Genomic DNA, 21,888 nt, shown 5'->3' with positions numbered 1-21,888 from the left:
GTGACACTAGACTGAAAAGAAAGTGAAGTAGAAACCACACTGAGGGGGTAGCCTGGGTGGCTCAGCGGTTTGGCGGCTGCTTTCGCCCTGAGGTGTGATCCTGGGATCCTGGGATCGAGTCCCACCTCGGGCTCCCTGCATGGAGCCTGCTTCTCCCTCTGCCTGTGTGTCTGCCTCTCTCTCTATGTCTATCACGAATAAATAAATAAATAAAATTTTTTAAAAAAGATTTTTATTAATGAGAGAGAGAGGCAGACACACAGGCAGAGGGAGAAGCAGGCTCCATGCAGGGAGCCCAATGTGGGACTCAATCTGGGGTCTCCAGGATCGTGCCCTGGGCTGAAGGCAGGCGCTAAACCGCTGAGCCACCCAGGGATCCCCAATAAATAAAAATAAAAATAAAAAAAACCACACTGAGCTAGCCCTGCACACACCGACGAGAACGGCCACCCAGAAGACTGGCAACGTCAGGGTAGGAAGGTGCGGAGCAGCGGGAACTCTTGTGGTATGCTGGTGTGGGGATTACAGGATGGTGGCAAAACCTACCTCCAAAGGCTTGGATTCCCACGTTCATAGCAGCTGGATTCACAACGGCCCAAACCTGGAGATGACCGTTAGATCGCCAACTGGGGCAAAGCTAAACTGGGCTACACCGCAGGCAGGCAGCTCGGCTCCAAGCAGCAAGCCGGCAAGTGGCAGCAGGCACAAGGACGATGTACGAGGCGCCCCTAGAACAAGCTAAACTTACCTAGAGGGGCACCTGGGGTGGCTCAATCAGTTAAGCTTCTGCCTTCAGCTCAGGTCATGATCCCAGGGTCTTGGGAGCAAGCCCCCACATCAGGCTCCCTGCTCAGTGGGGAGTCTGCTGCTTCTACCATCACCTCGCTTGTGTTCTCTTTCTCTCTCAAAAAATTAAATCTTAAAAAAATAAAATAAACTTACCTATAGAGACACAACACAGATTTACCTGGGGCTGGAGGTCAGAGAGGATCAGCTGCAAAGGGACAGCAGGGAACTTTCTGGGGCTTGGGGAACATGTCCCATATCGTGTGTGGCCCTGATGACACGCATAACTACATTTGTCAGAAGGTCCTCTTGAGACAGGTACATTTTCCTTTGGGTAAATTATATCTCAATAAAGTTCATTTAAAATATATTTACATGGGATCTCTGGATGGCTCAGCGGTTGAGTGTCTGCCTTCGGCTCAGGTCATGATCCCAGGGTCCTGGGATCGAGTCCCACGTCAGGCTCCCTGCATGGAGCCTGCTTCTCCCTCTGCCTGTGTCTCTGCCTCTCTATGTGTCTCTCATGAATAAATCTTTTAAAAAAAAATAAAATATATTTACTTTTTTTTTTCCCTTCCATGGGCTCTTTTAGACAGGGTTTCTCAAAATGTGGTTTCTGGACCCTCTGCATCAGCATCACCAAGAAAGTTGGTAAAAATCAGCAGCTCAGGCCTGGGTGGAGGAGTCATGTGCACCTGCCGCAGGTGGCTCCTGCACCACGGGAGGGACCTGTCGGTGCCACCAGCCAGTGCTGGCAGTGCCATGGTGATGTGTGGATGTCACACGCGAGCAGCGGGCAGTCCCGGGGGAGGAGAGACTAGAGCAATTACTCAGAGGAATTCTGTGCAGACCGACCCGCTCTGTAGCCTCCCCAGCTCCTGCTTCGTAGAAAGGGCAAGATGCCCCTTGGCGAAGGGGGTGTGCACAGGCTGTGAGAAGGGGCGGCCCAGGCTCACCTTGAAGCCTGCAATTCTCAAGCTGGGCTGTGCATCAGTATCTTGTGGACCTTTTAAAAAGTCTAATCCTTTATTTTATTTTATTTTTTTAAAGATTTTATTTATTTGATAGGGAGAGAGAGAGAGAGCGAGAGAGAGCGCCAACAAGCAGGGGGAGCAGCAGAGGGAGAGGGAGAAGCAGGCTCCCTGCTGAGCAGGGCTCGATCCCAGGACCCCAGGATCCTGCCCTGACCTGAAGGCAGATGCTCAACCGCTGCACCACCCAGGCGCCCCTTAATTCCTCTTTTAATCCTAGTAGTACATAAATACGGGTTCTTAAACACACATGTGCATGTGGCTTCAGTAATACTAGTGTACACAGGATTAAACAAGTTTGGTCCCTCAGTAATCTAACTCCTGCTCCTTGGAGACACTGAGGTTATTTTTTTATTTTTATTTATTAAGATTTTTATTCATTCATGAGAGACACACACACAGAGAGGCAGAGACACAGGCAGAGGGAGAAGCAGGCTCCCTGCAGGGAGCCCGATGTGGGACTCGATCCGGGTCTCCAGGGTCAGGCCCGGGGCTGAAGGCGGCGCTAAACCGCAGGGCCACCCGGGCTGCCCTGTTTCCATATTTCTAAATAACATGCTGGCACTGCTGTTTCTTGCCCGGCCCCCCCAGGACAGGGCTGGGGGCTTCCCAGGGCCGGGCATCGGAAGTTCCCGGCTCTTCCCCTTCCTCGCCACGTGATGCTGACCAACTCTGGGCTTCGGGGTGCACCAGCCGTCTCACCGCGGCCACCCGTGTCTTTCTACCTGCACAGGTGCTCCCCAGGGTCCCTGGCCCAGCCGGACACGGCCGGAGGGCTCCCGCCGGTAGAGGCGCCGCTGTCCCGCTCGCCGCGCCTGGGCTCGGCCCGTCCTGCCGGCAGAGCGCCGCGGGGTGCCGGGCGCCCAGGCCAGGTGCGGGGTGCAGCCCCGGGCCGGTCGCCGGGAGGGGCTGCGGGGCGAAAGCAGCCCTCCGGGCCACCCCGCGGCCACCCCGTCTGGCCTGGGGTCCCCGCCTGTGGGCAGAAGAGCTGCCTCCAGCCTCCCACGCTTTTTTTTTTTTTTTTTAAGATTTTATTTATTCATGAGAGACACAGGCAGAGGGAGAAGCAGGCCTCGACCCCGGGGCTCCAGGCTCAGGCCCTAAACCGGGGGACCCCCGGGATCCCCACCTCCCAGGCTTCTGATTTCCTTTGTTGCTGCAGCTCCCTGGGCTTCCCCTGCCTGGGCGGGGGGCCCCCCTCCGCATCTTCCCAGCCTCCAGCCTCAGGGGCTCAGAAGCCCCCCAGCACCGCCCTCACCCCCGGGGGGGGGCACCTCGCATTTGCTCTCCCCCGGACACTGCTGGGATGTTGTCGCTGCCGCCCCAGGCGAAGCCTCACTCCCTGTGATCGTAACAGCCAGGGGGCAGCACCCGTGGGTGCTGGGGTCTCCTGGGCCCCTGAGGCCAGGGGCTTGCACGGGTGACTAAGCAGGTGAGGCAGAGGATAGGAAACAGCCACTTTAATGAGGGAGAAACATCGGCTCAAAATGCTAAAAAACCATCCCCGGGTAACTCAACAAATCCGCCTCAGAAGCTGGACACTAAGCTCAGGGCCTGGAAAGCCGCCTTGCCCTTGGACGCGACCTGCCCGCGTCAGGACCGGCCCCCCGCCGCTCAGGAAGGGCCCCGCGGGCGCCGGGCAGGGAGACCTGGAAGCCTGGGTCCAGCAGGAGGCCGCCCCAGCCGGCCACCTGGCTGCCCCCGGGCGCCAGCCCCCAGGTCACTTGGCCCCCTTGGCACAGACCCACGGTCTTGGCGAGGCGCAGTCCAGGGCCACGAGCTTGCCCTCCTCCAGGCCTCCGCACTGGGGATCCAGCCGGTCCTCATCGTCCTCTGGGAGTCTGCGAGGGTGAGAAGAGGGGACGGGGCTCAGGATGACAGAGCCTGCTGGCCACGTGGACGCTGCACGGGGCCGGGGGAGTCTGGAGAGCGCTCTGGGGCAGGGGTAGCGGTCACGAGGATGCCTATAGCTCAAGGGCACCACCCCAACGCCTCTGTGCAGCTCCCCTTATCTACGGAGCAGGGTGACAATCCTGCTTGGGTGGACACTCTGTGCCCAAACAAGGGATGGGGTGACCGAGACTAAACGAAACTAAGGCCCCAAGCCAGGTGGGGTGAGAAGGGTAGGCTGTCTCCCAAGAGGTACCCAAGGCTGGTGGGGGAACACATGGAGGATCACATCAACAGTGGGGCAGGTGTCCGCAGAGGGAAAGGCCTCCATCCCTTCTTTGGCATCTGCTGTGATGTCAATCTGGTCATACCAGAGCCCGAGGGGCCACCCACCCAAGCCCACAGTCACTCACAGCTGGGGTGATACTGGGGCCCCGTCGATCCAGTGCCAGCCGTGGCGGCCTCGCCGGGCTCCCACCCAGGAGTGCTTGCTGACTGGGTATCTGCTCAGGAAGTCCTGAAGGAGAAAAGCAGCTGCTCACCCCTCCTCCCACCTGGGGTTGTGTTGTCCCCCTCTCTGCCCTGCATCTAGCAAGTTCCCAGCTCACACGCCAGGGAACTGCCTGCGCTCAACCCAGCTCTCCCAGCACACCGGGAATTGGAAAGCCGTATCGGCTGCTTGCTGGGTGCCAGACATGATGCTCGGGCCTGGGGACCGGGGGTGATCCCATCTCAGCCTCAAGGGAGACAGCTTGTTAACACTGGTCCCCACCGAGCAGCGTGTGATGGGTAGTGTGTGGACAGAGACGAGGGGAGAAAGCACACCGGGTAAGCCGATAGCCAACAGCCTGCCTGGGCTGGAGGCGAGGGGCAGGGCTGCAGACGTGGCCTGAGCAGAGGGTCAACAGTGCACTTGCCAGTTACAGCACAATATTAGGCCTTTTATTTATTTTTTTTTAAGATTTTATTTATTCACGAGAGACAAAGAGGCAGAGACACAGGCAGAGGGAGAATCAGGCTCCATGCAGGAAGCCCGATGCAGAACTCGACCCCAGGACCCTGGGATCATGCCCTGGGCCAAAGGCAGACGCTCAACCACTGAGCCACCCAGGTGCCCAATATTAGACCATTAAAAAAAAAAAAAGACAAGTATGGAGACCGTGGAGCAGTAAGAGGAACATTATGGCACATAAAGGGTTACAGCGAATAAAAACGCTGAACCAGAGTTGTGGCATGATTACAGTGACGACAAACTGTGCTCGCACAAGAATGCGGACACACAAGGAACAAAAACCAAAAAGTATGTTAGAGAGCTGCTAGAGATGACCTTTCTCTTAAATATTTGTCCTTGACATCATCTTGTTTTTAGCAACAAGTTAAAGCAGAAAACGGTATTTAAAAACGTTTAACTTGTAAAAAGATGAATTGTGGGGCAGCAAAGCTGGGGCAGTTCCAGATTGCGACTTGCTGCCACAGCACAGGAGCCCTAACATCCTGGCTACCACTTGGACGAGTGATGCTGCTTTGGAGAATAAACCCAAGAACATAAAGGGGAGAAAATGAACTTACCCCAAGATAACACGGTGTTATCTAGAAAGAAAAAATGGAAACCACCCAAATGCTCAGGCCTCGAACTAACTGGGCAAATTACAAGATAGCAACACGACGGGAAGTCACATTGCTGATAAAGACGCCAAGCGGCATGTCGGTGAGTATGCGGAGAGAGGGGAACCCTCGTGCACTGTGGGTGGGAATGCAGGCTGGTGCGGCTGCCCTGGAAAACAGTGTGGAGGGGCCTCACGGAGTTAGAAATAGAGCTACCCTATGAGCCAGCAATGGCACTCCTGGGTGTTTACCCCAAAGATACAGATGCAGTGAAATGCTGGGACACCTGCACCCCAGTGTTTATAGCAGCAATGTCCACTGTAGCCAACTATGGAAAGAGCCCAGATGTCCGTTGACAGATGAAAAGATAAAGATGTGGTCTGTATATACAATGGAATATTACTCAGCCATTCAAAAAAAAAAAAAGAAGAAATCTTGCCATTTACAATGACGTGGATGGAACCAGAGGGCATTATGCTAAGCGAAATAAGTCAGTTAAAGAAAGACAATTATCATATGATTTCACTTCCATGTGGAAGTTAAGAAACAAAACAGGATCACAGGGGAAGAGAGGAAGAAATAAAACCAAGATGAAACCAGAGAGGGAGACAAACCGTAAGAGACTCTTAATCATAGGAAACAGAGTTGCTTGGGGGGGGGGGGGAATGGGGTAACTGGGTGATGGGCATTAAGGAGGGCACTGATGTGATGAGCACTGGGTGTTATGTGCAACTGATGAATCACTGAACTCCACCTCTGAAACCAGTAATATATTATATGTTAATTGAATTTAAATTTAAAAAATTTTTTAAAAGGTTTAAACAAAAGATTCCAAGTAACGTAGAAAATATAAGAAAGTGTAAATAGATAATTACACTGAGTGAAGAAAAACGATCACACCAGCAAGTACACGTTGCTCACAACATCCAGAAGCCTCTATTCATGAGAAAATTAGAAGTACGCCGGCCAAAGGGAGTTCAATGCACGCCCAGCTTTTCCCTAGAAAGCTGAGAAAGCCAAACCTCTAATATCTGTCCCTGGTTATCAGAAAGAAATCACGAGTAATGACGGTCCCCTTGGTGCCACTCCTCGCCGTCCCTCGGGTCTCCGTGCCAAGGTCCCTTCCTGCGGGGACACAGTGCTTACCCGTCTAGGGTGAGCTCCCCCCACACCCCCGGGGCCGTGGCCACCCTTGGGAGCTTGTGCACGAAGCCCACGGCCTGTCCCTCTCCCGCATGGGGCAGTGACCGAGGTGAGGCTGGGGCGTCCTGTGCACCGCGGCTGTGACAGCCCTTTGCACAGCCAGCCAGTGCCCCGCAGCGGCCCCCTGCTCCCTGCTGGGACCCAGTGAGAGCTCAGGCCAAGTGCGGGTCCCGTGTCCCGTCCTCAAGGGGCCACCGGCCAGGGAGCAGCAGAGGGAGACCCAGGAACCTCGGGCCGGGGGGCTGGTGAGCTCACCCCTTCCCAAAGGCCGGAGGGCAGGCCAAGCACGGAGGCGGAGGCGGAGGCGGCCCCGCGAGCAGGGCTGTGCAGGGGGCCTGGGGGAGGCCGAGGGCCGGCGGCGGCAGGGTGGGCCAGCCCTGGGCAGGGGCTGCAGCAGGGCCGGCGCCTGCCAGCAGCACCCTCCGCCTGGGAGCCATGCTCCCTGTGCGGGAAGGCAGAGCAGGGTCCGGGGCTTCTCCCTGGCCAGGCCACCCCATATTCAAACCCCAGGTCTGGGCGGCCTTAGGCCAGCACCCAGGCTTTCCTCCAAGACAGGGCATGTCGGCTAGGAGGCCTGAGAGGGTGTGTAGAAAGCCAAGGGCCTGTGGTCCGCGCTCAGTAGTGGGCGCCCTCCGCTCTGGGCCAGGGGCTGTGCACACACACACGTGCCCGGCCTTGCCAAGGGCTCCTGCCTTCCGGCCGTCTGTCCATCCTGGCCCCAGGCCGCCTGGCTGTCCCCCCCACCTCCAGGCCCACTAACGGGAGGCATGGCCTGTCCCTGCCCACTCGCTCCTTCTACCCTCTTTCCTCCGACTCCATGGACTTACTCTCACGGCTGGCAGAAATGACGGCGTGGGAAAAGCATCATCCAGAGAGCTAAATTCTAGAAATCTGTGAGTCATTTAGGGTTCCAAGAACTGCTCTGTCGTGATGCCACTGATGTCCCAGGCCATGAGAAGAATGTACTTAAAATCTCAAGTGGAGGGAAATTATCTGCTCTGCCTTCAAACATTTCTTTTTTTAAAAATTGTGGTAAAAACAAAAATTGTGGTAAAATACCTATCATGGAATTCAGCACTTTAACCATTCTTAGGGGTACGGGTTGGTGGCATCAGGGCCAGCCACACTGTTGTGCGCCCATCACTGCCACTGCCTCCAGAACCCTTCCATCTGCTCAGACAGAAACCTCATGTGCACCCACCACTCCTGCGACCCTCGAGCATCCCTGCTTTCTGCCTTCATACGCTTCTACCTTAATATTTAAATGCCCCAGTTAATTTTCTTAATCCTATGATGAGCATTTCTTCGTGTTTTTTCCACTTTTCTGCAGTCTCCAGTGTATGACACTTACGGTGGCTTCTTGCTCCCTGCACCCTTGAAAACACAGCTGTTCTGGAACCAGTGGAGGGAGTCTGATGATACGGACAGCACTTAAAGGTTCTCACTTTCTCTAACCCTGAGCAAAACCAGCTCTTGGGGGGAATGAGACCTGCTCCTCCAAGGGCTGTGCGTACCACTGGCACTGTGGTTTGTCCCTGGGAGTGTGTGTCCCAGCTCCCTCAGCCAGCCTGTCCTCGGCTGCTCCTCCCCACCCCCACCCCAGTGCCTCCTGGAGTGTCTGGCTCTCTTCCAGAGCTTGGAAGGATTCCAGAGCTCTACAGTCATCCTACTCCAGATTTTAACTGCCCAGGACTCAAATCTTCACCTTGCTCTTTTTGCAAGGAGCTTACCCAGAGTTTTCTATATACTTACTTAAGTTCCAAATAATTGATCCTGTAATGCTTAGTTTTAAAGGAATTCTTCATCTCAAGCTTGCAGTTTGGATAGTTTAAGCCCATCACCCCCTTGGAGGACCCACCAGCCCACAGGGAGGTTTTTGCTCCGAGGGCTGAGGTCGTTCTGGACTGAACCTGTGTAATGAGAGGCTAGAGGGCAGGGACAGGCTTTCTGAGGACACTTGCTGTGCTCAGTGGGTCCCTGCCAGGTTCGGCACCCCCCCCAGCTCCCCTGCTGTCTAGGGACCCACCTCCCTTCCCATTCCCACTGGCCTTCACTTTGCAGATGCAACCAGGGGCCTGGTAAGGTTCCCCAGCCCTGCCCATTCTTATCTGGCAAACATACGAAATTGGGGCCCTAGCAAAACCCTATATACTGATCTTCCTCAGGCTACTGTCCCCCTGGCATTTCCTCCCAGCACACATTTACGGAACGTTTAGCACATTAAAAGAAATTAAAACAAAGAAAAAATCACTCATAATCTTGGCCCCAGTGGTAACCAGGATTAGAATAATTAATATACATATTTCCTTTCCATGTGTTTTCTTTGCATGTATATTTTTACCATACTGAAATTGCAGATTTGATTTTTTTCAATCTACATCATAACTTTTTCATTTCCCCATGTTTTCTGAAACATAAGTGCTATTCCTGGTAATAAAATAAGCCACTGTAAACATTTTCTCCAGCACAGTTTTATATCCACCACCAGGGAACTCTCCCAGAAAGAAAAAGGCAGGAACCCCCTTCCCTACTGTACGGTGTAGAATAGCTTTGGGGTCAGGACTGAGCAAGAGCAGTCCAAGAAAACAGGTATGAGAAATCCTAAGTAAAATATTAACAAGTCAAATATAGAAGTACTGGGGGAATAAAAAAATCATGGCTCAGTTAACTATTACAGGAGGCCTAGAATAAAAAAAAAAATCAATGTAATTCACATAAAAAGGAGTAAACAAAAAGGTATTCTCAATAGACACACAAAAAAGCATCCAATGAAATTAAACTTATTCGTATTTAAAACTCTTAATAAAATAGTAATAGAAAGGAATTTCTTTTTTTTTTTTTTTTAAGATTTTATGTATTTACTCATGAGAGACACACACAGAGAGAGAGAGGCAGAGACACAGGCAGAGGGAGAAGCAGGCTCCATGCAGGGAGCCCGACTCAGGACTCGATCCCGGGACTCCAGGATCACACCCTGGGCCAAAGGTGGCGCTAAACTGCTGAGCCACCTGGGCTGCCCAGGAGTTTCTTTAAATGATCACAAAGGGGAAAATAAAAGACAAGAATGGGAGAAGATGACAGCGTATGAGTAATGTCAACAAAACTTTGGTAGCCAGACAACTGTAATCTGCTGAGCAGACCCAAGAAAGCTCGGTGGTTTTTCAAGGAAAAGGTAGAGAGGAAGCCAAGAAAGATGCCAGTTGGAATTGCAAAGCCCCCAAATGCTCACATATTAGAGGAAACAGGTCCTTTTGGAGGTCAAGGTACAGGGAAAGGGCCTGGAAAGACAGCTCTGGTTAAAAGTCTATAAAGGGAGTAATTAAGTCCTCTCTGCTCCCCCTGCCCACAAAATCCACTCACGCCTCCCATACAGCCAGGGCACAGTAAACTTTGAGAGAAACCATAGGGGGCTGGGGAATCCAGAGCACCAGGTTTGGCTGAGGGTTAGAGGTACTCACACTAAAAAGGGGGAGGAATTAAGTGCTTCCTCCTTACAAGTGAAATCTTGGCTCTCTTTCCCCATGGCTCCTGGAATGCTGACATCTTAGCATCACTTAAAAAAAAAAAAATTGAGCCCCAGCGATTCCTCCATTGCAAAGCCTGCCTCTAAGAAAGCCCAACGCATCCCCTCACCTCCACCTGGACACCCCCGACATAGAGCTTCCAATCTGTTCTTTAGTGTCTTCCTCTTGATTATGACAGCTAAGGATCATCAGATATTTTAGGAAATTTTCTAACATGAAAAGACAAAAAAACCCCACCCCACAACAACCCAATACATAGAATGAAAGGTAACTGCAGAAAAAACAGACATAATACAGAACGAATACAGAACGAATACAGAAATACAGAACGAATTTCAAAAACAAAGTTAGATATAAGTACTATCTATAAGGAGATGAGAGAGGATATTGCATCCTTGAATCGAACAGGGCACCAAAAACAAGGAACATCTGAAGAACCCAGAAGATTTCTCAAAATTACAAACAACGCAGAAGAAAAGGAAAAGGACTGACAAAGGGATATGACTGTTCAATATCAGAACAGAGGGGGAACAGAAGTGAAGGCCCTAAATGTGGGGGGTGGGGGGCTGAGGAGGGAAAGTTCACATACAAAGGATCGGGGGATCAGACTTATTAAATGGTAAGACTGAACGCTGGAAAGTAATGGAGCGAATCCGGCACAATTCTTGGGGAAAACTATTTCCACCCCAGAATTCTATACCCAGCCAAGCTATCAGTCAAAAGAGCCTAGAATAAGAGTATCTTCAGATATGACAGGTCTCAAGAAATTTACCAGGCATGCGCTTTTTTTCTAGGAAACTTACAGTGTATGTGCTCCACCAAGAAAAGGCTATAAACCAAGAAAAAGTCTTAAGGTGTAGGAAATGGGCATCCCACACAGGAAAGAGGCAAAAACATACCAAGGATGGAGACGAGATTCCAAGCTGACAACTGTGTAGAAGGCCTAGTTAGAAACCAGTACTGACTGGAGACAAGAAAGGAGCACTCCAGGAGGCTGTCTGGCCAGCTACCTGACATGTTTTCTGTGGTTTTCTTGTTAATTTTAGATCCAGGCTGCCTGGCCCACCTTGACCTTCAGATCACATCTTCCTGTCATGTGCCGTGACCACCACATACCTCTTCATAGGACAGATCAATATGATGATTGAACACCTATTTCTATGATTTCTTTATTTTTCTCTTTCTCTCTCTTTCTTTCTTTCTTTCTTTCTTTCTTTCTTTCTTTCTTTCTTTCTTTCTCTTTCTTTTTCTTTCTGACTTGATTCTTTGTCTGACAGAGAAAGAGAAAGCGCACAAGCACGAGGAGAGGCAGAAGGGGGCTCGATCCCACAACCCTGAGATCATGACCTGATCATGAACCAAAGGCAGATGCTTCACCGACTGAGCCCCTCAGCCAGGTGCCCCTCTCTGGTTTCTTGCTTAACGTCTGCCTCACTCACTGCTCTGTGAGCCGTGTGAGGTGTAAGCTGGGGGATCTGGATCATCGCTGAATCCCCAGTGCCAAGCACGGCGTAGGTGCTCGATAACTATTTATGGAACCACTGACTGAGGGATCGCTCCCTGTTTACTGTGTGGCCACAGGCTGGGTGGGAGCATCCCTGCTCCCATCTGCCCAGCTCCACCTCTACTGCTTAGAATGAAGAGGAAGTTGAAGACCTTGGAGCCCTGATGTCCCGTCTTCCTGCATGTTGCTTTGTTTCCCCAGGCCTGGGTGATTTTTTCTGTAATGCGGAGTTGGACTAGATCTTCGCTAGGCATCTGTGCTCTATACCGATACCTCCATCCTCCCCCTGCCCACTGCCCCCTCCTCACCTGGGTGTGGCTCAGCAGCGGGAGGGTAGCATGGTGAGTCGAGCAGAAGGCCTGGCTGGCCTCCCAGGCCTGAGCTTCAGTGGAGAGGTAGTAGCAGTGCTCCTCGGACCACATCCAGCCCTGGGGGCACGGCTGGCACCTGGCCCCTGCAAGCACACAGACCACTCTGAAGAGCCGAACGTACGCATGTTAAAAAAAAAAAAAAAATCAAAATCTGACTACCGTATTGAGTGAGGGGGCAAATCTGGAGCATGGGGCTGGCAAGCCACGGGATGGCAAGCAGAGTGGGCAGGGCCTTGGGCAGGCTGTAGAGCCTGTGCAGTGCACCAAGGCCCCCGCCCCCGGGGAGGTGGCTGTCAACCCCTGCTTGTCAGGGCACTGGGTCATGTCTGGGGGAGACAGGAGCTCTCTCTCCTTCTCTTTGCTCACTGAGCCCCATGTCTTCATGTTACATCTGCCCAGTGGGGACATCTTTTTCTAATTGTCACCAAGCTGCTATAAGGACTAGATTCCCTGGTGGTAGACAGAGGAGGACAGGAGAGGAGGCACCATACCTGCTCTAGAAGCCAGAGCCACAATGGCGACTGCGGACACGGCCAGAAACACAGCCATGACCGCCAGGGCCCAGCGCAGGGACTTCATGTACACAGGCAGCCCTGGGGAGGGGACAACCAGGAGAGACAGGTTAGAGGGAGCCAGTCCCAACCACACCCAACTCAGAACCATGGTGGCCCATACACCAGCACCCCCCCACCCCCAGCCCAAGACACCACGAAAATCTACTCAATTCAGGCTAGACCTTCCTATTTGGGAGAAAAATGCTAGGAGATACTCAGCTTTTCAAATAACCAGAAGACCTGGGAGTCTGTTTCGAGAAAAAGAACAAACGATTGGCTGACAACCATCTGCTGAGCACTTGACATGCAGCAGACACAAGGAACAAACACCACCCAGGACAGGGCAAGGCCTCTGAACTCAAAAAGGTGCCAGGAGATGAAATTCCAAACAAGAGAGGATTGCAGGTCCAGTTTAAACTTCCACAGACCTGGGTTCAAGTCTTGACTCGATGGGGGCCTCCCCACACACGTTTTGGTGTTTGCCCATTTTTTTTTAAAAAGATTTTATTAATTTATTCATGAGAGACAGAGAGAGATTGAGAGAGAGACAGGCAGAGGGAGAAGCAGGCTCCATGCAGGGAGCCCGATGTGGGACTCGATCCCAGGTCTCCAGGATTGGGCCCTGGGCTGAAGGTGGCGCTAAACCGCCGAGCCACCTGGGCTGCCCTGGTGTTTGCCCGTTTTGACAGTGCAATCACCTGCCTCTTCTATCTCTCCAGATCACGGGGGGCCACTGTACATAGGCATCTGGCCGGGCGGGCTTTGCAGGTGGCAGAGCAGTAGACAGATGGCAGTCACTAGCTGCTCAAGGGCCCGGGGACCCCAGAGAGCTGGAATGAGGCTGCAGAGAGGAAAGGATCTCCAGAGACAGGCAGGAGGAAAGGCGCCCGCGAAGGCTCCAAGAGAGAACATACTCGAATGCCAGATGCTGCTCTGGTGAGGAGTGAGGAACCAGGAAGGCCAGAGGCGAGAACAAGGAGAAGAAAACACAGTAAATGGTTAATCCCGGCCATCGGCAGTTCTAAGCAGCTATCCACCCGGAAACATCTAAGGGAACCAAGCGCTCCTGAATTTGATCTCGGCCAGAACACAGAAGCATGAAATCAATTAATGCAAGAGGAAGTCTATTTATTTACTTTTTTTAAAAAAAGAATTTAAATTTATTTGAGAGAGAGAGAGAGAGAGCAGAGCACAAGCAGGGGGAGCGGCAGGCAGAGAAAGGGAGAAGCAGGCTCCCTGCTGAGCAGGGATTTTTTTCCCCCCCCCCATGCACGGCTCAATCCCAGGGCCCCAGGATCTTGACCTGGCCAAGGCAGATGCTTAACTGACAGCCACCCAGGCGCCCTGAGGCCTCTCTTTAAATTTAGGTTCAATTTAAATTTCCCAGACACTTGGCTGCCAGGGCATGTAGGACCCACATCTCAGGGATGAGGGCTGAGTATGCCACATATCCAGCGGAAGGGTCCCTAGAACTCAATCATCATAGTTTTGCCAAAGCCTGAAACAGCAGAAGTTACTTCTCCAGCAAACACTTTATTATTTTGAAAAGACTAATTCCATTCTTAAAACCACATGCATATTCATATATACCTTCACATGAATACATACAACACACACATCAAGAGAACTGGGACACATTTCCAAGGTTTTTCATAAAACATGTTTTCAATCATAACTCAACTTTCAAAGCATAGGCACTTCTGAAGTCCCTGATTTCCCATTTTCATTAGAAAAAAACACTTGCTTCAAAGACTGAACAGGGAAGTGTGTTATGCTGCTAGATGAAGAGTCATATTCCATCTGTGACCTTTTTGGAGTTTGTTTTTTTTTTAAATACATAATCGGTTTCTTTTTCTTTTTTAAGATTTTATTTATTTATGAGACGCACAGAGAGGCAGAGACACAGGCAGAGGGAGAAGCAGGCTCCATGCAGGGAGCCTGGTGTGGGACTCGATCTCCGGTCTCCAGGATCGGGCCCTGGGCTGAAGGCAGGCGCTAAACCGCTGTGCCACCCAGGGATCCCGATAATCGGTTTCTTAAAGGGATTTGACCCAAATCTTCATCAACTGATACATGGATAAACAAAATGTGGTATATCCATCAGAATACTCAGCCATAAAAGGTAGGAAGTGCTGGTACATGTTGAAACGTGGCTGAACACTGAGAACTTTAGGCCTAAAAGAAGGCCTAAAGAAGCCTGTCACAAAAGGACACACATTATAGGAATCTATTTATGGAGGTGTTCAGAATAGGCCAACCCACGGGGACAGGAAGTGCACAGATGGGTTGCCTGTGAGAGGTTGGGGGGTCGATGGCTAAAAGGTACAGCATTTCTTTTCAGGTTGTTGAAAACACACTGAACCCGACTGTGGGGATGATTATGCACCTCTGTGTCTGTACTGATGACCCCTGGATGCTACACTAGGAGGGGTGCATTGTACCGTTATATGAATTACAACTCGATGGAGCTGCTACCAAAAAAAGGGGATTTGAAATTGCTTGGGGTAAAAGATACAGGGAGGCCCAGGTGGCTCAGTGGTTAAGTGCCTGCCTTCAGCCCAGGGAGTGATCCCGGAGTCTGGGGATCGAGTCCCACATCGGGCTCCCTGCATGGAGCCTGCTTCTCCTTCTCCCTCTGCCTGGGTCTCTGTCTCCCTGTGTCTCTAATGAATTAAAAAAAAAAAAAAGCATTAAAATAAATAAATAAAAGATACATAGAAGTTGAGAGTCTTAAAATAAAAGCAGAACTAAAAGGCCTGGAGAAGAAAAGGAAAACAAATCTACCCATCACCTCGGTCAGTAGAATTACCATGACCTGACACTGAACTCAGCCCTGGCCTTTCAGAAAAGAATGGATAAAAGAAATACAGTGGGTTAGGCAGCCCCACACACCTCGCCAACCTCCAGGCAGAGGAAGCCCCGCCTGCCCCCTTGCAAAAGCAATTCCGAATTTCACAGGGAGGCCAAGACGTTCTCTTTACATAAGCATGACAATACAGAGAAAGCTCGAGTCCCCTCTCAACCCTGTTTCTCCCCGCTTCCAATTCTGGACCCTCTTACCCTCCGTGGCTGCGAACACACCCGGTCCCACATGGGAAGAGTAACACAAATTCCCTATTCTTTCCAGCACCCTCCCTTTGGCCCCACTCTGGCTTCCACTCAATTTCCTTCCCAAATCTTGGAATGACATCCTGATGTTACACCCTGTTTACTCTCCAGCTGCCAGTCCATCTTAAAATTTGCCACATTTTCTACCCGTGGCTGCAACACTGCTTCCTCTTAGTCAAATCCGGTGGCCCAGGGTGGAACCAGGTTTTGTAGGACTTAAAGGCTATTCAATGTGAGGGGAGGCATCTTAAAAAAAAAAAAAAATGGAAACTTCCAAATACAAAGCTTGGCACGGATGGACTCAGAGGGCTCGTGCCAGTGAGGGTCTACTCTCGTGCCATCACCTCCAGGGCAGTCTACCACAAACCCCCTGCTCCTCCAGCTGGACTGGACCATGCTGGGCATCACCCTCCCATTTGGGTCCCATTTCCCCCATGCACCCAGCACTGAACACATGCTTCCTGCCCAATCCCACCAAGATTCTAACTACCTCTTGAGTTCCTAGGCCACCCCACTTTCTCCAAAAGACACCTCCATCCCGAGCCTCTGTTCTCCCTCTCAGCTCCAGAGTCCTCCCTGCCCATAGCCCTCCTGGCTCCATCCCAGGCTGACCTGTCCTTGGGCTGTTTTAGTCCTAGGCAGTTGAATTTATTTTTTATTTTTTATTTTTATTTTTTTAAAGATTTTATTTATTTATTCATGAGACACACAGAGAGAGAGGCAGAGACACAGGCAGAGGGAGAAGCAGGCAGGCTCCATGCAGGGAGCCGGATGTGGGGTTCGATCCCGGGACCCCAGGATCACGCCCTGGGCCGAAGGCTGTGCTAAACCACTGAGCCACCCAGGGATCCCCGAATTTTTTTTTAAAGATTTTATTTATTTATTCATGAGAGTCACAGAGAGGGGCAGAGACACAGGCAGAGGAAGAAGCAGGCTCCATGTAAGGATCCTGATGTGGGACCCGATCCCAGGAATCTGGAATCATGTCCTGAGCCACCCAGGTGTCCCCTAGGCGGTTGAATTAATCTGACACGGAGCTGTAGATTCATTGTGAAGAATCATGTTCTCCCCCCAAAGACACCCATGTCTTAAACCCCGTAATCTATGAGTAAGGTTACATGGCAAAGGGGACTTAAGGTTCTGGTTGGAGTTAAGGTTGCTTATCAGAGATTTTTCCTGGATCTTCTGGGTAGGCCTCACAGGACCACAAGGGTCCTTATAAACAGAAGAGGGAGGCAGAAGAGGAGAGCCAGAGAGGGCAGGAGAAGGAATCAGCCAAACATTGCGGACTTTGAATATTCTGAGAGGCATGAACTATGGAATGCAGTCTTCCAGCTACAAAAGGCAAGGGAACAGAATCTCCCCCCAGAGCCCCCAGGAAGGAACACAGTGCTGCTGCCAACTTGGCTTTACGCCCGTGAGCCCACATCAGCCTTCTGACCTACAGAACTGTGAGATGATAAATCTGCGTTGTTTAAAACACGAAGTTTGTGGCAATTCGTTACGGCAGCGATAGAAAACACATCACCAGGGCGCCTGGGTGGCTCAGTGGGGTGAGCCTGCAACTCTTAGTTTTGGCTCAGGTCACGATCTCAGGGAGGTGAGATGGATCCCCATGGGGGGCTCCACACTGGGCGTGCAGCCTGCTTAAGATTCTCTCTCCTTTCCCCCCTGCCTCTCTCTAGTCTTTAAAAATAAATAAATAAATAAAAATAAAAGGACACTATACCATCATTCAGAAAATGCGCACACATCAAACCCTGCAAAAGCCCAAGTGATTCGTGTCCGCGAACGCCACACAAGACTAAGACACAGCAGAGACCCTGGGCTTTGCGGCCCGTCTGGCCTGGTCCTCCCCTCACCTGGCCCAGCTTCTGGCACTCTGTGTCCTGGCCTCTGTTCCCGAGGTTTCCAGGTACAAGTGGCCTCCGCCACCCCCGAATCCCACTCATTTTCCACGCTTACTCCGAGAAGGCTGCCCATGGCTCCAAGTCCACCCACCGCTCCCTCCTGGCTCCTTGTCCAGGACTCCTGACATCTTTTCCAGTCTCTTTTTCTCTTTGTTTTTTTAAGGGGGGGAGGGGGCAGAGGGAGAAAGAATCCTAAGCAGGCTCCACGCCCAGCAGAGAGCTGGGGAGGGGCTTGATCTCACGACCCTGAGCTCATGACCCGAGCTATAGTCAAGAGTCGAGGCAGAACCAAGTGAGCCCCCGGGCGCCCCTCCGGCCTCCTGGTTCCCCCAGCGCCCCCCTCCTCTGGCCCCCTCCACGCCCACACCGCCCCCAGCAGCCTGGGCCCCAGCCCCTGCGCAGCAGCTAGTGAATCGGGGAGTGTCCGGGGCCAAAGGCTCCTCAACAGCCGTGGGGGGAAGACGGAGCCGGGGTCTGCGAGAGGGACGGGAGTCCGGGGCCCGGGTTCGCGCCCGGCCCCTGGAAACCTCCCCCTTCCTGCTCCACCGAGCACGCACACTCCGAGGGGAGGTGAGAGTCCTCGCGGGGGGCGGGGGGGGGGGCGGCGGTGGAAAGGGATTTTAGCTGCTCATCGCCATGACGCAGTGCGGGCCAAGCGGACCCCAGGCAGCGGGGCGGGGCGCCGGGGGCCGCCGGGGGGCGGGGCGTCGGGGGCGGGGCGTCGGGGGCGGGGCGCCGAGGTGGACGGGGCGCAGGGGGCGGGGCGCCGGGGCCCGTCGGGGGGCAGGGGGCGGGGCGTCGGGGCCGTCGGGGGTCGGGGCGCCGAGGGGGACGGGGCGCCGGGGCCCGTCGGGGGGGCGGGGCGCAGGGGGCGGGGCGTTGGGGCCGTCGGGGGTCGGGGCGCAGGGGGCGGGGCGTCGGGGCGCAAGGGGCGGGGCGTCGGGGGCCGTCGGGGGTCGGGGCGCAGGGGGCGGGGCGTCGGGGCCGTCGAGGGGGCGGGGCGCCGAGGGGGACGGGGCGTCGGGGCCGTCGGGGGTCGGGGCGCAGGGGGACGGGACGTCGGGGGCCTTGGCGGGGGCGGGGCGCAGGGGGACGGGGCGTCGGGGGCCGTCGGCGGGGCGGGGCGCAGGGGGACGGGGCGTCTGGGGCCGTCGGCGGGGCGGGGCGCAGGGGGACGGGGCGTCGGGGGCGACGGGGGGCCGACGGGGGCGGCGGGGCGCGCTTACCTACGAGCTCCACGGCCCGGGGCAGCTTCTCGTCGGCGCCCGGCAGCAGCGCGGCGTCCTCCTTGCCGCGCGGCCCCGGCTCCCGGCAGCGGCCGCGGCCCTGGGGGGCGCCCGGGGGCTCGGCGTCGGGGCCGCGCTCGGGCCGGGCCGGCGGCCGCTGCAGGAGCGGGGGCGCGGGGAAGGCGCGGCGCGGGCAGGCGGGGGACTCGGGCACCGGCACGGTGAGGAAGCGCGTGGACGGCGCGGGCGAGGGCGCGCGGCTGCCCCCCGCCGCGCCCACGGACTTCACGCGCACGTCCACCTGCAGCTCCACCGGGGCCCAGGCGCCCGGCGGCTCCCCCGGCACCGGCTGGGGCCCCGGCGCCTCGCCCGCCCGGGACTGCTCGGCCGCGGCGGGGCCGGGCGACGGCGGCTCGGAGCCCGCGGACGCCTGGCGGCGGAAGGCGCCGTAGCCCAGGCCGGGGGGCGGGAGCCGCAGGCGCGCGGGACGCGGCGACGGCACCTGCTTCCCGCCGGAGCGGTCCTGGGCCGCACCCGCCGCCTGCCTTGCGGCCCGGGCCGGACTCGGGCTGCTCTCGGGACTCTCGGGCCGTCGCTCCTCCGCGGGGACCTGCGGCGGCTCCGGCCCGGGCACCTGGCGCCCCAAGGGCTCCATCGGGAACGCGGCCCCGGCTCGGTCTCCTCCGGCAGCCGCCTGGGCCGGCTCCATCCGGCGAGCGGAGCGGCCGAGAGATGCGGAGCGAGCGCACCTGAGCCCCGGAGCGAGGCAATTTCTCCTCCCGGGTCGGAATTGGTCAAGCTCCCAGGCCACGCCCCCGCCCTCCCCCCACCCACCCAAGGCCCTCGCCGCGATGGGCTGGGCGGGGTCTGCTGGCCACGCCCCTCGGGCTCCGGAGCCGCCTTCACCTGGCCGCGGAGCGAGGGCCGAGCGCCCGCCCGCCCGTCGGGGGGCACAGAACGGGAATTGGAGGCATGAGGGCGAACCCAGAGCCCCGCCTGACTCCTTCCTCTTCTTTTGTCCCCAGTCCCACGGCCCTCTGCCATTTTGTTGATTTTGAGGGTTATAGCCTGAGAGCTGTTGGCCAAGTCTGTAACAGATCCTGGGACCTAAAAAAAAAAAAAAAATCAGCGGGTCCAAAAGAAATTGGGCGGCCTGAGGAAAAGCAGCAGAGCTGGTTGTCCTGACCGTGTAGTGCAGAAGAGGCACCACAACGGAGAGGCCTTCCCCACCCACAGAAGCTCTAGGGACAGCCACTCTTGGAGGCATGACTCCTATTACCCTAACTCATTAAAAACTCATTTTTAATGAGTTAGCGTAGTAGGGATAAATAAGCATGAAGATGTATTTTCACAGGGAGAGGAGCCTGGTTGCCAGTCAGCCTGATGTGGTGCAGGACAGGGTTCCCAAGCCTGCCTAGTGACCTGAATACCATTTAAAAGTACACATACTCCTGGTTGGGCTTCACCTGCACTTACTGCAACTCATGAGGGGATGAGGCCAGTGGTATTTTTAAGAAGCACCCTAAGGTTGGATTGACAACAACACAAGACACTCTGTTAACTCTGAATTTCAGAAACACAATACTTTTTAGTATATCCCAAGCACTGTGTGTACTTCTATTTAAAAACATTCATTGGGATCCCTGCGTGGCTCAGCGGTTTAGCGCCTGCGTTCGGCCCAGGGCGTAACCCTGGAGACCCCGAATCGAGTCCCACATCAGGCTCCCTACATGGTGTCCTCTCTGCTTCTCCCTCTGCCTCTGTTTCTGTGTCTCTCATGAATAAATAAAATCTTTTTAAAAATTATTATCTGAACTTAAAATTTAATCTGCCACCTATTAGGATATTTATTTTAGAGAGACAGAGAGTGAAGGAGGGGCAGAAAGAGGGAGAGAGAGAGAGAGAGAGAAGCAGACTCCCTGCTGAGCGCAGAGCCCAAGGACAAGACGCTCGACCTCATGACCCAGAGATCATGAGCTGAGCTGAAATCAAGTCAGACACTTACTTACCTGATTGAACCACCCAGGTGCCCCTGGCATCCTAAATTTTTATTTGCTAAATCTGACAACCTTACCCTGGGGACTTCTATTGGCTTGGTTTTAGGAGCAGCATTTGTTAAGACCATGGACTTGTTACTGCTAGGGGAGAAGGAAGGAAGGAGGACCGGGAGTTGGAATACTAGGAAAGGATGGCCCCTGAAGACAAGTAATTGCGAGAAAAAGTCCAGTGGAAAAAAAGTACTATATGAAAATACGTTTAATCCCTTCAGAAATCTGGACTATATATTTAATGTGGGGACATATCCATGCATGAAAATACATTTTAAAGGTGTGAAATGATATGCATCAAAGTGATAATAATCGTGGATTCTGCTGCAGATTGTTTGGGGGGTTGGCAGAGGAGATAGTGTAGATTTTAATCTTATCAGTAATGTTTCCACTTTCTAGAAAGAATGTATTTATGTGTATTCTTAAATAAAAATCCAGTTTTAAAAAGATGGCATATTATGAGTTTTTTTTAGAGCTGATAAAGATTATTGTAAAAATTAAAATAATTCACAAGTATATAAAGTATAAAAAATAAAGGTCCCTACTCTCCTTTTTACCTCTCAGAGGTAGTCACTGTCCAAGCTGAGATTGGCTGCTTGTCTATTTATCATGTGACCTGGAGCTAGGAGAGGAGCACCCTGACTTGCCTTCCTCCTTACGTATCTCCTCCTGGGATAATGATTATCAAATAGTTTATAACATCAAGGATCTCTAACCTTCCAGGTGTTTGGACTCAGAAAGAGTCAGTGAGGAAAACACAATGTGCTTAAAATTTAGACACGCTACTGTGACCTTGTGGGGGGATACCCCAGAGCCTGGCTCCCCTGGCCACAGCTCACTGAACTGGGCTGGGCTCCTGACTCAGAGGCGCTCAAGGGCATCTACATTCCATCTTGAATTTGGACCACGGTTGGCACTGGCATCAAACAGCACTGGAAGTGAAGTCAACACTGGCAGCAAGAAGTGGGATTAGAAGCTACGGTGGACTCAAAATGTGGCCCTGCCCAGTCTTTCAAACCTGTTTTCAGGATCCTGTCTCCTCTCGTGTGCAGGCACACTTTCATTTCACAAATATTTACTGAGCAGGGTCCCTGGTCTGTGGGTACACAGCTTGGGCACACTGGTGAG

General features: G+C 53.6%; 1 protein-coding gene across 1 annotated transcript; it reads right to left on the bottom strand.

Moving 5' to 3' along the window:
* Window positions 1-3,262: 3,262 nt before the first annotated feature.
* Window positions 3,263-19,494, bottom strand: KLRG2 (killer cell lectin like receptor G2). The gene is made up of 5 exons (XM_025433878.3): window positions 18,713-19,494; window positions 12,406-12,507; window positions 11,852-11,997; window positions 4,121-4,224; window positions 3,263-3,658 (listed from the first exon to the last, which is right to left on the bottom strand). The coding sequence occupies exons 1-5, from the start codon at window positions 19,419-19,421 to the stop codon at window positions 3,538-3,540; spliced, it is 1,182 nt and encodes a 393-aa protein (XP_025289663.1). The 5' UTR covers window positions 19,422-19,494; the 3' UTR covers window positions 3,263-3,537.
* Window positions 19,495-21,888: the final 2,394 nt, after the last annotated feature.

Source organism: Canis lupus, chromosome 16, assembly GCF_003254725.2.
Source record: "Canis lupus dingo isolate Sandy chromosome 16, ASM325472v2, whole genome shotgun sequence".
Classification (NCBI taxonomy): domain Eukaryota; kingdom Metazoa; phylum Chordata; class Mammalia; order Carnivora; family Canidae; genus Canis; species Canis lupus.
This window is presented reverse-complemented; position numbering and strand designations above follow the sequence as displayed.